A 16789-nucleotide genomic window follows, 5' to 3' on the forward strand; every position below is an offset into this window, starting at 1 on the left:
CCAATTTGATCCGGAACAAGAATATACACTGAATTTAAGCTGGTCTTTTTAAGTTTTTTTGTTTTTTGTCGTTCTATAGAGTAGCCAGCTGGAGAACAAGCAACAAGTTTTGCGTTCGTGTGGCAATGCATTTTATTGTCTGTGGCTGTGGATGGAGATTTCAGAGCTCTTGGATCTAGAAAGGCTTGCAGCTGTAGAACAGAACGTAAGCGTCTGGAGACTGCACAACGCTCCCGTGCACTTCCCTGACGAGAGAATCGTCAAACCAATGCCACGTCTCCAGCACCGAGTTGTAGCACAGAGCCGTGTAGTGACCCATGTCCAGGTTACCTCTGTGGATCTGGAGAAAGAAAATGGTTCATTTGACAGTTTTTTAAATTTATTTTATTTTGCTTTCCTTATTTAGTTTCCAAACCAACTTGAAAGGACGTAGAACATGGGTTCCAATTTTTAAAATCAGATTAAAAGTACCTTTTAAAAAATCTTTAAGCAGGTATTAAGCTTATCATTAAACCCACATTTCTGCTTTAAGATTTTTTTTTTATATTGGTCTGATGTAATTTTAATCTTAAATGTCATCTTTCCATCAGCTGCAAGTAAGAAATCTTCATCAAAAGAAATAAAAGCTTAAAACATCAACCTGTGTGGAATCTGCATCATGTTTCTCCTGTGAAGCGAGTTACTGAAATATATAAACTTTTCATTAATTTATTAAATATGACCAATGACTGGGATAAAACTAAAATAAAAACAATCGTTTTCCTACAACAGTGTTTAGGGTCATTTTACAGTCCTGAAAAATATGGTAGTTTGTGGTATTTGACAGATTTCCAAGTTTTGATGGGTTTGGGGGAAAATGTTTACATGTTGACTTTTCAAGTTGAAAGTTTTAGGGTTGATTCATATCTAGGTGCCATCCTTTCTTTGTTGTAGCACATCAAAGTGTTCTGTCAAAGTCATTGATCCGTGATCTTGCATGTAGATGCATAATTCTAAGGACTATTTCAGAACTTCTTTTTTGGCTCCAAATCTTGGATGTGGTATAGATTACAAAGGGATATTTTAGAATTTATTTTAGCAATTTAGAAATTAACCAAAAGACATCACAGTGAAAGTGAATTTGTGTAATGCTCAATTGAAAGTTTTGTAAACTTCATTTCCTCAAAGCCCCTCCTTGGAGCTGCAGCCTCCAGCCAAACCCCCATCTCACAGTGAACCCCTCCAGACTAGCGGCAGCAGCAATAAGCAAATGGTGGTAATGTATGCTGAACTTTCACAAGCTGCTTCTCAGTCCAGCGCTTCTAAGAATATTTATTAACGGCATAATGAGGAGCCATGTTGTGACGACATGCTGAAGGAGGAGAGTCAGAAAGAGCTGGAGCTTCTTAAAGAGACAGACGCCCAATTTAAAGGCGTCAAATTGCAAAGTCTAGTTTATTTTAAGTTACGTTTGATATATTTACAGCATTTTTATAACAAATGAAGTAAACATAGTTACTATTTTGTGCTATAAAATGTCACCACATAATACCGCCCCTTTAATAAATAAATCTTTGATATATTATCTCTAATTATTGAGCCATTTAGCAAATGGAAATAATTTTGGTAATTCTAACCGACCTAAAACAATAGAAGTTTGGTCTGATTTGACTTCAGACAGTAATAAAGAAGACATATGTAAACAATGGGTTTCAACTGCATTTGTAATGTAGTTTATATGAAATTGACTTTCTATTTGTTAAGCTGCATTACGCAATGAGTCCCAAATATGACATAAGTCTCGAGGTCCTGCGTGTTTTATCTCTCTCCCTTTATTACACCCTGCATTATCTCCACTTCATCTTAATGATCCTGGTGATGAACCAGGAAGAGAACTGAAACATGCAGGATACAGACCCTTGAAGACGGACTTTGAACACCAAGATAACATCAATGATCATTGCAGTCTGTCGTCTGATCACTCACCACGACAGCATACAGGTGGTAAGATGACCGTCTCCGCACCGAGCTGGACAGAAACGGAGTGATGTCGAGCTCCATGGAGAACGACACATTGGCTGACAGCTTGACCTGTTTCCTCCCCTTACAGCCAAACCTTTAAAGAAGATAATTATGTTGGATAAAGAAAGTTACATTCCGCCTACATGGTGCTTGAGGCACTTTGCACAACACTTAAAAGGGCAGCATTACGTGCTCTCCACTCACATGCTATCATTTTACAGCATAATCAAGTAACTGTGTTACCTAGCTTGGTGTATAAATGCTATATACCAAATATGACTTAACAGAAATTTAACTGTGTCATTTAACGCCTTAAAATTGGGCCTCTGTCTCTTAAAAATGCTCCTCTATTAACCCTTTAACAACGTTTTCACCAGCTGAGAAGCAGCGTCTATAATGAGCTCAGCACATGCGCAGTTCCTCCAGGTGTTTGCTAATTGCTGCCGACTAGTCTGAAGCAGCTGAGTGGGGAAGTGGCGTCGCTCGGTCCCACCAGGCGTTCAGCTCAACTGAATGGTTGCCACGGGAGACCAAAGGACTCCAGGTATGTTTTTGACCGAGGGAATAACATCATAACATGATGTAAAGCTGAAAAAAAGAGTTGACTTCACATAATACTGCCCCTTTACCTAATGTCAGTACACTAGCCATGTTTACAGTCAAGGCCAATTCCCAAGCCTGCATTTATTGTCACTTTGAAGGTATTGTATTTTTCTTAAATAGACCTTTTACGAGATTACCGTAAATGCAAAAAGACTCAACATTTTTCTTTGAAACCAGGCTATTCCTTCGCTCTGGTGAAAGCAAACATGTTGCTGAATGTTTGCTGAATAATGAATAAGGCAAAAAACGATCACTGAAGCTAATTATTTAAGTGGACAGTCCAACTATATACAAGTACTGTGTGAAGATTTCAATCCCCATTAGCTGCTGTTCTTCATTGGTCAGTAGGTGAGATATTATATCCAATTTAACAAATTCAATAAGAACTTAAGAATTACAGCTATAGCATATTCTTTGATGATGTTCTTACCCACCGTTTCAGGTGCAAAATGAGAATCTCTGGAGGTTTGTTTAAGTAAGTTTGCACTGTTGCTTCTCTTCTTCTGCCGCAGTCTGAGCAGTCGCTCTGCTCGGCCCCAGTCAGGACAGTCTCCTCGAAGAACAGGGATAAGCAATCCTGCACAGACACACAAACTGGGTGAAGGTGAGGACGAACCACTAGGACCCAGAAGAGCACCTGGCGACGAATCCGGTAAAACGTACCTGAATGGAGCACTTCTTGTTGTCATTTGGGATGGGAAGTGACAGTATAGTGAAGGTTTGATTGTTGCGCGCCTCGTGACCACAGTGGAGGAAGCTGGTCAGGTAGTTTAGCTGGCCTTCAAACAGATCCGAGACAATGGTGGACTCAGTTTTGGAGCTTCTGCTCTGATTCTTTCCTGGCTGTTTTCTTGACAAATGCATCTGACGTTTTGCAACCAAATGAACACAAATATGAACTGGGAAAAGGAGTGCAAACTTGAAAAGTTGAGATGTTTTCTTAAAATGCAACCGAAACTCAAATCTATACTACTACTACTATTTATAATAATAATAATAATAATAATAATAATAATAATACATTTTATTTGCATACCACTTTTCTAAAAACTCAGACACTTTACAGGAATCAAGCAAAATTGCAAACAGAACATCAAACCAAATCATAAAAGCAAATAAAAACCCTTAAATACACCACATTAGACTCACAAACGCATAAAACATGACATTAATCATACATTAAAAGCTGTGCTAATCAATTATTGATTGTTTAATTGGATCATCTGTTTCAACGTTTAACGGAGACGTGCAGAAAACAGTGTTTGCAGATCAGAGATTTTGATGCACCTTTTTTAAGTCTTCATGCAGAGCGTCCAGAAGGTGGAGCAGCAGTTCTTGTGCGTCTTGCTGGGTGTAGCTGCCAAACTGGGGGAAGATGGAGGGCAGCGCAGCCATGACTTGCACAGGGGAACAGCTGGGGCTGCTCCCCTGCCACATCCGCTCCAGAAGCTGGACGAAAACCTGCGCGATCCTGCACTCGCACCTGCACGAACAGAGAGGTCAGATCGCTGGGGAAAGCTCGTCCGGTCTGGATCTAGGGGTGGTGGGTGGGCCGCCGCGTACTTTGCCAGCTCTCTGCGCGTTTCCTGACTGAGGAGGTCTTCCACGAAGGGCATGGTTGAACAGAGACACTGCATCACAGCATTGAAGTAGCACGAGTTGCCGATGTTATCTAACCCAACAACTCCTGGTTTGCCCTGCGTGTTCGATGGCGTGCATGGCCTGCTCCTCAAGTTGTAGCTCGTGCCCTCCATCATCTGAAAACAGCCATTTGTGTTTGACCTGCAGCATCACAGACATAACATGCATCAGCCTTTTGCTTTGTATTGTTAATCATGATCAACTAATTTCCAAACTGGGAGGGAACAAACAAATAAAAGCCTTTGTTTACCAGGCCAGACTATTTTGGTTCCTGCCAGATCGAATGGTAGCCTGGTAACTGAGACATTACACCAGTTCTCAGCATTCTGCAGCCACTCAGTTCAAAAGAAAACAAGCAGAATGCCACAAACCAGTTCGTCTCAATCGTGACAATGCTCTCATTTGAATGTGGTTCGCTTGAAAACAGAAGATAAGATTTGATAGTGCTGTTTTTTGATTTAGCTCATTATGATGGCACTTTTATTACTAGTTTCTCATAGAAACGTTCAAGTGTAATGAGATATTTGCACTCAAAACTAGACAAAAACACTTGGTAAGATTTGATGTTTTTTGCAGTGTTCTTTAAAATCTGAAAGCAAAACTAATGATACAGTTAATGGCAGCAAAAACAAAAAAATCTTACGTTCCAACTATAGAGCCATTTTCTTGGGTAAATGTCTAACCAGGTAAACAGAGAAGTCCAACTGAGAAAGTAACCTGGTTCTGGTAAAGACAGGAGAAGACATGAAAATAGTCTTGAGGTTCCCAAGATGTTTGACATTTCTCTTGGAAAAAAACCATCTCAGATCTAGACTTTTTAGGAAGAGATCATTTGAATGTATTGCTGACTGTAATGGACAGGATTCTGCTGCAGTAAATTTCTCACTAATACAAACGTCATAGAGATACAATTACTGAAAAAAGAAAGGTTTTTCCTCCTCTCGTGTAGCAAAGACTGCAGTCAAACAAACGTGACTGACCTTTGCTTTGAAAGACTCGTGGTTTCCTGGTTGGAGCAGCTGTTCAGTCGTGGCAGGACGGGCACGGCCATGCTGCCGTCTGCGGCCAGCTGAGAGGCCAGAGCCCTGGTGAACTCCGGCAGAGGAACCGTCCTGCCTGAGGCCTGTCTCCGCAGAGTGTGGAGCACAAACGTGTTGATGCAGACGGTGTGAAGGGCCGCCCAAAAGCCCGGCATGAACGTATCTGGCCCGGATCCTCTCAGGTCCGGCAGAGGGAGCAGAGCAGGTCCAGTCCAGCCCTGAAGGTGGGCTGTGAGTTCTGACTTTGACTCCTCTGAAGTTTTAGATGGAGATGAAGATGATGCCGGGGGTATAGTTTGCTTTTTTTCTGATGGTGGCAATCGAATGTTAACCTGTAATTCAGAGAGGATTATTTTGAGTCTGCCCTCCATCCTCGCCGAGTTGTCCAGCTGAACAATCCGCCCTTGGCCGCAGAAAGGTTCTACCAATCGTTTGACCACTTGCGCAACTACAGGCGTGTTACTCTGAGTCTGCAGCTGCTCTGGAGAGTACAGGTACATGTTGCAGATGAAGCCGGAGTTTGAGTCACAGAGGAGGGCCAGATGGAGGGAGCAAAGACCGTGCTGGTGGGAGAGCGTGTACTTTTTCACCGCCAGTTTGGGACCAGGGTTGTGTAGAGTCTGATAGCGGCGGAATAAATGCTTGCAGAAAGCAGAGAGAGCCTCCAGCTTGTCTTCATGCTTCAGCCTGGTCAGAGACAGCAGGTGGGTGTGGATGCTGTTCCTCTTCAGGAGACCGTGCTGTCTGTCCAGTTTCAGGGCTAACTCAGACGCAAAGGTGCAGCAGTCCCCAAGAGACAAACCACTCTGCAGAACAATGGAGAACAACGTTAAAGCCTCACCGTACTCCCCGTCAGAGACAGAGGAGCTCCGCTCCTTACTCAGGCTGTGTGGAAGTCTCTGAGCTCCAGCCCTCGTTCCTGCAGATCTCCTAATCAGCTCCTGAATGGCTTCTACGTCCAGCACTTCCAGGAAAAGCTCCCTGGCCGTGTAGTAAACTTGAAAACTGAGGCTCGTTCCCGTCTTTATGAGTGACTTCCATTTTTTGGGCCTGAAGATGTTTGGTAAGCAAACTCTGTCCCTCTGTAAATCTCCTTGCAGCTCTCCATCCACTAGATGGCACTCCTTGGATGTCCAAACACACTCCTTTACTGACAAACTGCTGGCCTTCATTTTTAGCCTCCTGATCCAAAATCACCTTAGCATTACGAAGCAGAAAGAGCTTTCCTGTTTTATAAAATTCTCAACCATCCTCTGTTTGCATTGAGATCAAAATATGAAGCCAACACTGACTAGATCTCTGACAAATACGAGCCAGAGTGTGTGCACTGCTAACGTACATGACAGCTACATCGTCTCAGTTAAAACACATGAGAATCTGCTGTTAAGGTGAATCATCTGGGATCAACAGTAGCCAGACAACACAGTCTTGGCAACATGCAAACAGGAGACTTTAGCTGCAGTGTAACTCTTTAAGATCGGTTTGTTCCCATCGATGTCGCTTCATGGTTCAGTTTAAGACACTCATCTTGAAGCAGTGCCGCTTTCCCAATGTGCAAACTCTGTCAAACACAGCAAAGATCAGCTTCAATCCGTCAAACAATTGCTTTTAAAAGTTTACACATCCCTGCAACTTTTCAGACAGAAATAATTTCAACTCCCTCCACCTTTAATGTCAGTTTTTGTGTAAAATACAATTCATCAGCAAACATATATGCTGGGAGGGAAATACAAAAATAAAATAAGCTGCAAAAACCAGGTTGAATACGTTGTCAAACCTACAAACTACTGCTTAGTTGAAACACCTTCAACTAAGTCTTTATGAATGTTTAGTATGTTGCTAAAAAGTGGAGACAACATGAAACTCTAGCAGCTTAACCGCTTTATTTTTATGGATTCATAATAGGACTTTGGCGCCTCCTACAGGCAGAGAAAAGGAAAAGCTACAACTAAGAAAGTTTGGAGTGGTTCAATAAAATAGGAAGTTTTATTTAAAAAAAGCAACTATTAAAAACGATTCCCACATGTGACATATCTTGTACTATTAAATAGAAAAAAAAACACATTTAATGGAGGGTAAAGTATAAAAAATAAAGAGCTACAATAATTTGATTTTACAAATCAAGAGTCACATAACTTAATTCATACGACATAAATGTCTTGTTATTTTTAGATACAGTTTTAAAAAAAGAGTTTTTTACATAATGTTTTTTCTTTTTTACGTAACTTTTGAGAGCCGCAGTAAATATCCAATGTTCATTCATGAACTTATTTTGGATTTTTTTCAGTTAAGTTTTTTTAGCTGCGTCATTGTAAGTCTTCACATTTAAATTCATGATAAGCATGAAGAAAGGTCAATAAATTACTGAGGAAAAAGATAAGTCACCAAGGTGTGAACTCTCATGCAGACCTTCACGTCTTCAGGTCTCATCTGCATTTCTTCTCTCCTTGTCACTGAATACGGTCAAGTTAAACGTTCTCTGGCTTGAAATTTGACTGAAGTCCTTGAAAAGTTAACCACGCAGACACAAGCGCAGTAAGACGAACAGTGGTGTTAGTATCTCTTTGATGTGGATCTAGTCGCTCTGCATGTTTGCAGAAAATACTGGCCTGTGTGGTTTGGAAATGTACTTAGTCTTAGGAGCTGTAAGTTAGACTGAAGGTCCAAAATCAAAGCTGTAAATGGGACCTTACCAGAGGTTTTCCTTTTTCCTGAAGTCATAAGTTTTCTTCATACATTTTTTCTAAAATTACTTTAACTAGTTAACAATTATAGTAATTAAACTGGTATATTAAGGATATTAAATTAATATTTTTTTAATTTCATCTATCACTTGCTGTGACTATGAATAAATATATTTTTTCTTCTATGAATCCGATTTAAATGCGACTAAATGTGGGCAGAACTTTTAGTACAGCCCAATTTTATTATTCATATCCCTGACAGATTGGGATTTAAACCTTTCTTAAAGTTAATTAAATAATTGTTTGATTCTTTTACAGCAGGAAAAATAAATAAATAATATCACACTCTTCTGAATTACAGCATTTATTTAAACGTGCAAACATATATTTGTCTCTTCAAATGTTCTACTTTCTGCAGTGCAATTTGCATTTCCGTCGTCTGCGAGCAGGATTACACAAATGAAAGAGCAACACTTTCTCAGATGAACTCTGTTGCTGTTTCCTCTCCATTAATATTCAGCTTGTTGAAGCTTCAAAATGTTGTGATAAATCCCAGCTTTCTGTCACCGTTGGCGACAGAGTCACACAATTACCCCTAAGGGCTCCGTAACCTCTGCTGCATAAAAATCAAATCTGCATTCAGTCCAAAAATACGTTGATCCGTTTAAATCAGAGGTCGTCTTTTCCCCACGCTCAGCACATCCTTTCAGATCCGAGTCATTTCTAATCTCGGCGGCCGTTCGTTTTACTGATGGAAACATAATTGAGCGTCCGCTGAAGCCGGATGAGCTGCAGTCTGAAGAGGCCGGTTCAGGTCACCCACACGACGCGCGAGAAAGCAAACTGGTGGTAATTTTATCCCATGTGGGAGTCTGATGTAACAAGTGTAGGTGATATTTAGCTTAGTAATACCACACAGACTCTCAAATTAACTTCTATGAGCCAAGTGGTAGACAAGGCTTGTTTACTCTGTTCTCTCCGCATGCTTTTATTCTCTAATAATCATCTGTAAAAAACGCACTCCTTGCATTATGTACAACCTGTTCAGCAAAGTCTCAGGAATGTTCCTTGGAGATTTTGGTCAGTATCTATGTGTTAATGTCCAGACGGACGCCCGCTGAATTTTTAGCCGCACAGCCATGATGCTAATCTCTCATTCCTAAGATGCTCTGTTGGGTTGAGTCATGGTGACCTTGCAGGCCGCTGGGTTACGGTGAACTCACTGGCGTGTTTAAAAAACCACTTTGAGAAGATTTTTGCTTGCAACATGGCGGTGATGATGATGATGATGATGGATGTTATCGTAAGAAGCTGGGTACACTTTGCTCGTAAAGTGATGGACATGACCAGCAGCTGTGTACTCTGGTACGCTGAGGCGTCTCAACCTGGGATGTCCAAAGGGCGGCCCAGGGGCCACTTGTGGCCGTCTGGAGGATTTTGTTTGGCCCCATTCAAGAATGGAGCAAATTCGCTGTTAAATCAAGATTTTTAAAGAAAAATACAATTTTGTAAACATTTATTTATGTACAAGGCAAAGTTATTTTTCTTTTTTTAACAATGTTTCTGTTTTCATAGATATCGCTTCAATAAAACCAGCAAGCGATGGCCAACCTTTGTTGCCAAAATAACAAAAAGAGGAAAAATTGAGGACTAGAAGTTTTCAAAAGTGTTTACCCATTATTTAATATGGAAACTGTGCAAGAAGCTGTTTATATTTTTGGATCAAGAATAATTCACAGATTCATTTTCTGCCAAATTTTGCCTACATTTCTATTTTAAAATATTGTTTATTTAGTACCTTATTGAGGAGATAACAACAACATTATGTCTTAGGGAGTAAATCTTTTCAGTTTAAGTTTGAAAAAAATGTGGCTCTGGATTTTGCTCAACTTAACAATTTTGACTGTAATGGCTAAAAGTGTGGACTCCGCTGCCCAATTGGTAACAAGTAGCGAGCCAAGAAAGGTTCCCCACACCATTATACTTCCACTACCAGCTTGAGCTGTTGATGCAAAACAGGATTTATCCATACATTTTGTTTACAGCACATTGTGAAATTTCACAACTGAAATACAACCAGGCAATGTTTTTCCAGTCTGTTATTGTCCTGTTTTGTGAGCCTGTGGAAACTGAAGCCTCGGCTTCCTCTGGACTAAAGCAGCTCTTGCAGCCCGTCTTCTGCAAGGTTTTCCTTTCAGAGACTGCATTCTGCTCTTCTTGGTTGTAGATGGATAATTGAGTTTCTGCTGTTTTTGTGTCTTCTCACAATTTTTCTCTCACCTCCAGCTACAAAACAAAAATGGTTGTGGGCGAAAATCCCCCATCAATAGTTTTATTCTTGTTTTTAAACACAATATGGAGGAGCTCTCAAAATTGTTCCGCTTCAGAGATTTTGGTGCAGAACAAATTCAACAAACAAATTCAGAAATCCATCATATAATCCAGCATATAATCTAATTAAGTTCACTGAGTGGGAAAATATCGCAGATTTTGTCTAATCAGTCCTACAACATAATTGTAACCAAAGTATCTTTACATATCATGAAAGTTCATTGATTTCATAGTACAAATATGAAGTGGCGTACTAACCTTCGCTTATTCACCCTTAAAAACGGGAAACCCAGGAGAACTTACCATTCAACTAAGGCTTAATGTGCTTAGATCTCCATAGACGATGGAAATGAGGACAACAAATTACATGGCTGCTCATCAATAGTCACCCAAATCTGCTGTTAGATCAATAATAAAACGTTTAAAACATCTTGGACTCCAGCGAGGCTGGAAGACGGTGCATGATGGTAAAAGAGCAGCAAATAGTGACGTCTGCCACCAGGTCTCCCAACACCAAAACGTATTCTGATGTTTTTATTCACATCTTTACCAGCAGATGTGGCGGTAACTGTCAACATGCCGGTGGAAGAAAACAACCTTTACTTGTTGTCCCTCCTAATGACATATTTACATGAGCCAGCACACTTGAAATAAAGTCCCCTCATGTCTCTTACTGTCTGAGTAAGAGTCTCATAAAACCACTTGTTATCTGCTTACTGAGCGGACGCGCGCACACACACACACGCAAACGCAGGTAGTAATTAGCACCTCAAAATTTGTTTTGAAATATCTGCAAGAACAGAGTGATCTGCCGTGAAAGTGCTGATGCTGCGGCAGCCGCTGCACTCTGGTGGGTTTAATAAGGCATGTGCTCATCTGTGTTCTTCTGAGAAGAACAAATTGTCTTAACCTCACTCTTACTGAACTCTGATCCAGGATATTTACTAATTTATGAGCAGGGTGAGCAGCCACGGACGAAGGCAAAGTGCAGAAACGAGTGAAGCGGGGTGTATAATCATTGCTGCGATACTGCCTGGAAAATTTCTTTGACACCGAAACCAGACGTGTGTTTTTAACCTGCAGTGGAAAGTCCACGTCCCGAGGAAGGCCGGCTTTGTTTGGAAGAAGTAAGGGATTGTTGCTGAGGTTCAGATGTCTTGTGACCTTGGGATGAGTGGAAACTGAGTAACGAGAAGTCCAGGTTTTGTTTTAACACCTGACCTGGCCTCACCTGTCTCAGTCAGCTCTTTGTAACTCACCTGACAGTTAATCTGGAAAATTATACCATGAGATTACAGTCTGCATTACTCAGTCTCACTTTTAAGCAATTGGGACTGCACCATGCTTACTGGTGTTGCAACACTGATATTTCTTATAAAACCAGCATAAGATTTAATTTACTCAACGGTTTTGGACGTCTAGTTGTCAACGTTAAATTGACAACTAGACGATTTCCTAAATGTGATTTCCTAATTAAGAAATCACATTTGTCTGAAGTGTAGGCATGTCAGCACAAGAACCCATTCTGTTGTGATACAATTAGAAAACATTATCTAAGATTAAATGGTTCTGACCTTCCCTAAACGAATCTTAAATCTGAATGGAAGTACGTGTCACACATTTTTAATATGTTGTAATTCTCTTCTCGCTCTTTAATTCGCCCTGATGGATGTTTGCGTTGCCCTGCCTCCACTTCGCCTCTGACCAGTCACTGCTGTTGACTTTCCACTGTGGTGCTTGTGAGATGATGCCTCTCCACTTTGCGCTGCAAGGCAGTTTAATCATTCCCAAAGAAAAAACAAACAAACTACAAAGCAAGTTTGAGTTGTGCTTTGTCATCTGACAGGACCGTTTTCAAAGGGACAGCTCAGACTGCTGAAAGCGGGGTTCTGTTGAAGGAACGTCTGATTTATAGAAACCGATTAGTTTTAGAGCTAACGGGCTTGTCAAAGTTTCTGCATTACAGAAGCAGATTCATGCAAATCCCGTCACACACTTTAAACAATCGACATGTTGCATTAGTCAGTTATTACAATAAAAACAGCATTAACTCATAACTATAATGACATAGCCTACAATGCATAGAACATGACATGCAAGAGTTAGGATATTAATTATATCTTCATCACCTTTGACACTTTGTTTACATCTGTTCAATTCTCTCCTGTTTTCTTTGCTCATAAGTTGTTTTTTTTATCCTCATTATTAAACAGTGAGGATTAAGCAAAAGTCCTCGCTCACATGACGTGAAGACAATATAAAATACTTTGTAACTTCTGCTTTCTGTTCTTACTGTACTGGTGAACTCCCACTTCCTGCCGGCATCAGACTGTTTTGCAGTAACACAAACACAGCAGTCACCAGGGCCTCACCTATAGAGGTAAATGTTAAAACTGTTCAGCATAAAAAAAAGCTGAAATTTGTTTTACATTCAGTTTGCATGTCTCGTTCACTTCCAAATACAACTCCATTTAATGAGGTCACGAGAGCTGTGCTCAGGGTTTTGTCATGTAAAAACAATACAGGCTTAAAAAGATTAACACCACATTCGCAAAACACTGTCAGTAATAATTACTTTAATAATTAATTAATTGAAACAAATACTGCAAGGCAGATTGCTGTAACTGCAGCTGGTGTAAACGTGAGTCAGTCATCATCACATTCACTGGGATTTTTATTATGTTTGTTGTTTTGTTTTTGTTTGTTTTTTTTTACACCATTTTAAAGCATTTTCTCTTCGTACCCTTTGCACATTTCATTTTCCAGCACACTTCAGAGTCATCTAATGAAAAAAGAGAGAGTCTTTAAAAGTTTATGAAACAGCAGCAGCACATCAAACATTGTGACATTTTATAAATTAATATCGATTTAAAAACAGTGAAATCTTGTTTTGTCTCGGCCCCACTATCACTGACAGGGAAACTCATCATTGTTTTATAAAAGGGAAGATGTTTTTGACTGCAGGTAGAATATTGCCTGCTCACAACCCCTTCATGAGATAAATATCCCTTTAAGCACAGCCGAACCCAGAGAAGGACGCCTGATTTGCTGGGAAGCTAATTTTCTCAGTGTGAGACGTTTTCTCTGAAAAAGGCTAACCTTCAAAAAATATAACACTCACAAAACGACTTTGCTTTCACTGCTATTTTTAAACACATTTGGCATGGAAAATAGGACTTTGATTTCAAAATGGCAGACACCTTTGATGGAACGTTTCTCCCAGCACTCTTTCTCATACTAAGTCATATAAACCACCCAGTTTCCTCCTGGGGACTTTTCTAAAACTAAAATATTAGTCATTTGTCCTGTGTGAAAAAAAGCTGTGTGGTTATAGTTAGTTTGATTATAAAGTCAAGAATAAAATTAATTATGTCACATGACCACCTAAATACTTTAAGCTGGTCAAAACACGGTGAAAGATGAATCGAAACGAGATTTGATTACAACTTCTATAAGATACATTCATGAAACTGAACTTGCGTTTTAGAGTTTCTTCTTTAAAAAAAAAAAAATCATTAATCCCACTGATGAGCTCAGTTTACACATAGGCCTCTGAACACTCCTATATTTTTGTTTTTCAGAGCAAAAAAAAAAAAAAAAGTGTTTACTTGAAGCCAGAGCAGCAGTATAGTAATTATCCCTTCTTTGCGAGCGAGCTGCTCAGTTGGGGCCGCCGCTCAGCAAAATGTCATATTTTGTGGCTTTTATTTGTTATGCAAACAAACGAAAAAATGTTCTGTTTTGGAAAGTCTACAGCTAACCGGCACGGCCCTGAGAAATAAACGTGCTTGATCAGGAACAGCTGTGGCCACTTCAGACGGAGGGAACATGGCGTTATTATGAGGACGTTGAATATTAAAAAGCTCTTATGATTTTTTTTTTCTTTTTTTAATATATTGAGCAAGGCACAAATTACCGTCGGCTCTGCCGTTTGCCACGTCAGCTCCAGTACTTGAGCCTAATCAAGAGATGACTCATTTCGCTCGCTGGCTGCAGCTCTTTTAAATTCATATGTTATCGAAGTTCAGGATGTTAGCCTGTAACTTCAGCTGTTTTAGAGATTGTCTGCGTTAATGGTCCCCAGTTTGGGAAAGCAGTAAAGGATTTATAAAGTAATGTTAAAACTCAGGCTGCTTAGAGGTGTAAAAAGTGATACGCTGATCTGATATCAGTGGTCAGGAGGCTGCGTAACTCTGTCAGGGGCCAAAGCTTTTAAAGTGCAGGACCCTGAGGGCTGAGCTCTATTTATGAAGGCACTTTGTGTTCTAACTTTAGCACCTGGAGCTCTGCTCTGAATAAGGGTACATGGTCTGACACTGAGGAGCCATCTCTGGTTTTGGTGAATAACCAGGTCGTCTTCCTTCTGATTCATCTCAGAAATCAGTTTATCCACTTATTTTCACATATTTGCTTAGATAAAACTCAATGGTTCGTTATTTTTAACATGTCTGAACTGATTTTTTTTTTTTATCATCCCTCCATTAGTGAGAGAGAACGCCACTCATCATGGCCTCCATTAAACGAGTGTCGTCAACGGATTGATGGTGAAGGGAAACTGCACAGAAAAGCTTATGCATTCGTAAAGACGGTGAATGTCACATTCATTTTGGACTTTTAGCGACTTACTTAAACTGTTTCCTTCACTGGACAAAATAATTACACCTCAGTCCGCTTCAGCTAACTTTAAAAACTGGATACAGTTGTTTTTACTTTATTCTGATTCACACTGTTAAAGTCATGTTTCAGGTTTCATCTCCTGGTGACAGCTTGGATTTTCTTTTAGGACTAAGCAAAGCGGTGAAATATTAAAATCTCTACATACTGACATAGAGTAGCTTGAACCAACAATCTAGGAATGACACCAAAAGCCAAAGGCAACCAATTCTTGTTTTTAAAATCAATTACAGCCTCATCGGAGCCGTTTAGAGTGTTTCAAATAAATCAATAAAAGCCTCAAATTAATATGACTTCCATGATTACGATTAGTTGTTGCTAGAACTGTTGGTAGTTGCAAGACTCTACTAACAATATATTTGCTTCACTTTAGTAAACAAAAGCTTCTCAGGTGGATGGATTGATGTTGTGAGCAGAGGAAACAAAGTGGCATGTAGAGGAAAGAGAAGAGGACAGACGACACTGAGTTGGTTAAGGAGAAAACAACGTGTCTGACCTACATTTTTATTTTAGTCACTCGTTCTATCATTAGATACAAACATTGCACCTCAGTTTTCATCAGTGTTTTGGAGGGTAAGTCAGTGAGAAACGCGTGGTTGGAAAAGACGGGGAAACGTTGCAGACAGTAGACGGCCTGATTTGTCCCGGCAGGAAGTGGCAGCAGAGAGAAAAAGCCAGCTGCAGCTGGTTAGAGGGAGAAACCCAGATCCAACCTTTGTACCACAACTTCTGTTTTCCTGTCCTGTTTATGTTGCAGTCAGACTCGGCCAGTAGAAATCTGTAATACAGATTCCAGCGAAATAGGTTCTTGCTTAGTAAAAGGCTTGTGGGAGATTAACGTGGTTAAATATAGAGAATGTATTCTACCCACTAAGAAGCAGCAACATACGTACCATATCTGAGTTTGAAAAAGAAAAAAAAGCCAAACTCACAAAAACTCTGGATTTTTTTTTAATTTATTTATTTTTTATCCTCACTGGCCCAAAACATAAAACGTTTTAATCTGATTTCATGTCAGATAGTTAAGGGGAATTTTTTTTTTGTATACTGTATGTAAATGTGAAGTTAGGGTAGGAAATAATACCTTCAAATAATCCTGAAAATTGCTTGAATCTCGACTCAAGAGTACAAACCCACTCAACAGATTCCACAAAGAAATATTGTCTAGAAAACAAGAACAGTCCACAATTCAGTCGTTTCTTGATTCATCTTTAGCTTCCCTCTAAATATTTATTTTCTGTCTGACTTCTCCAGCATCATTGTGAAGCATTTTCAGTTATTCTTTTTCGGTAAGTGTTGCTCCCAGGACCTATTTTTGGCCAATATTTAGCTGCCCTCACAGTTGACTCTGGAGTATTTCACATTATGGAGGAGTTCTTGGTTTACTAAACGACTCCAGTCACCACCATACACCACCTGATTTACTGTGGTTAGTTTTCACCAAACATGGCGCTGCACATTACGACCAGACTTGTCTACTGTGGTCTGTCTCATCTGTCCAAAGGACGTTGTTGTAGAAGTTTTGCAGTTCGTTCAAACGTACATTTGCAAGCCTAGGCCAAAACACTGACATGTTTGTTTTTCAAGAGGAGAGAACTCTTCCTCACAAACCATTATTGAGCGGTCCTGTGCAACCTGAGACAGTGTTTTTTTTTTAAGTTTCTCTTAGGATTGTGCAGTATGAATTAGAAAGGCAACCCATTCCTGATACTGAAAGCTGTCATCCAAAATGTGTCCTTCTTGTGAATGATCACACAATAATATGAAAATATGAAAATATTCTTGTTTAAAGAAACGAGGTCCAATTTCAAAGTG

General features: G+C 39.9%; 1 protein-coding gene across 1 annotated transcript; it reads right to left on the reverse strand.

Annotated features, from left to right (window-relative positions):
• Positions 1 to 107: 107 nt before the first annotated feature.
• LOC103143587 (ubiquitin carboxyl-terminal hydrolase 4) lies at positions 108 to 6457 on the reverse strand. Its single transcript, XM_007560186.2, has 7 exons — positions 5226 to 6457; positions 4168 to 4386; positions 3892 to 4087; positions 3268 to 3468; positions 3039 to 3181; positions 1966 to 2095; positions 108 to 340 (listed from the first exon to the last, which is right to left on the reverse strand). Exons 1-7 carry the CDS (start codon positions 6455 to 6457, stop codon positions 176 to 178), a joined length of 2286 nt encoding a protein of 761 aa, XP_007560248.2. The 3' UTR covers positions 108 to 175.
• Positions 6458 to 16789: the final 10332 nt, after the last annotated feature.

This window comes from Poecilia formosa, unplaced genomic scaffold (assembly GCF_000485575.1).
Source record: "Poecilia formosa unplaced genomic scaffold, Poecilia_formosa-5.1.2 Scaffold113, whole genome shotgun sequence".
NCBI classification, from domain to species: Eukaryota; Metazoa; Chordata; class Actinopteri; order Cyprinodontiformes; family Poeciliidae; genus Poecilia; species Poecilia formosa.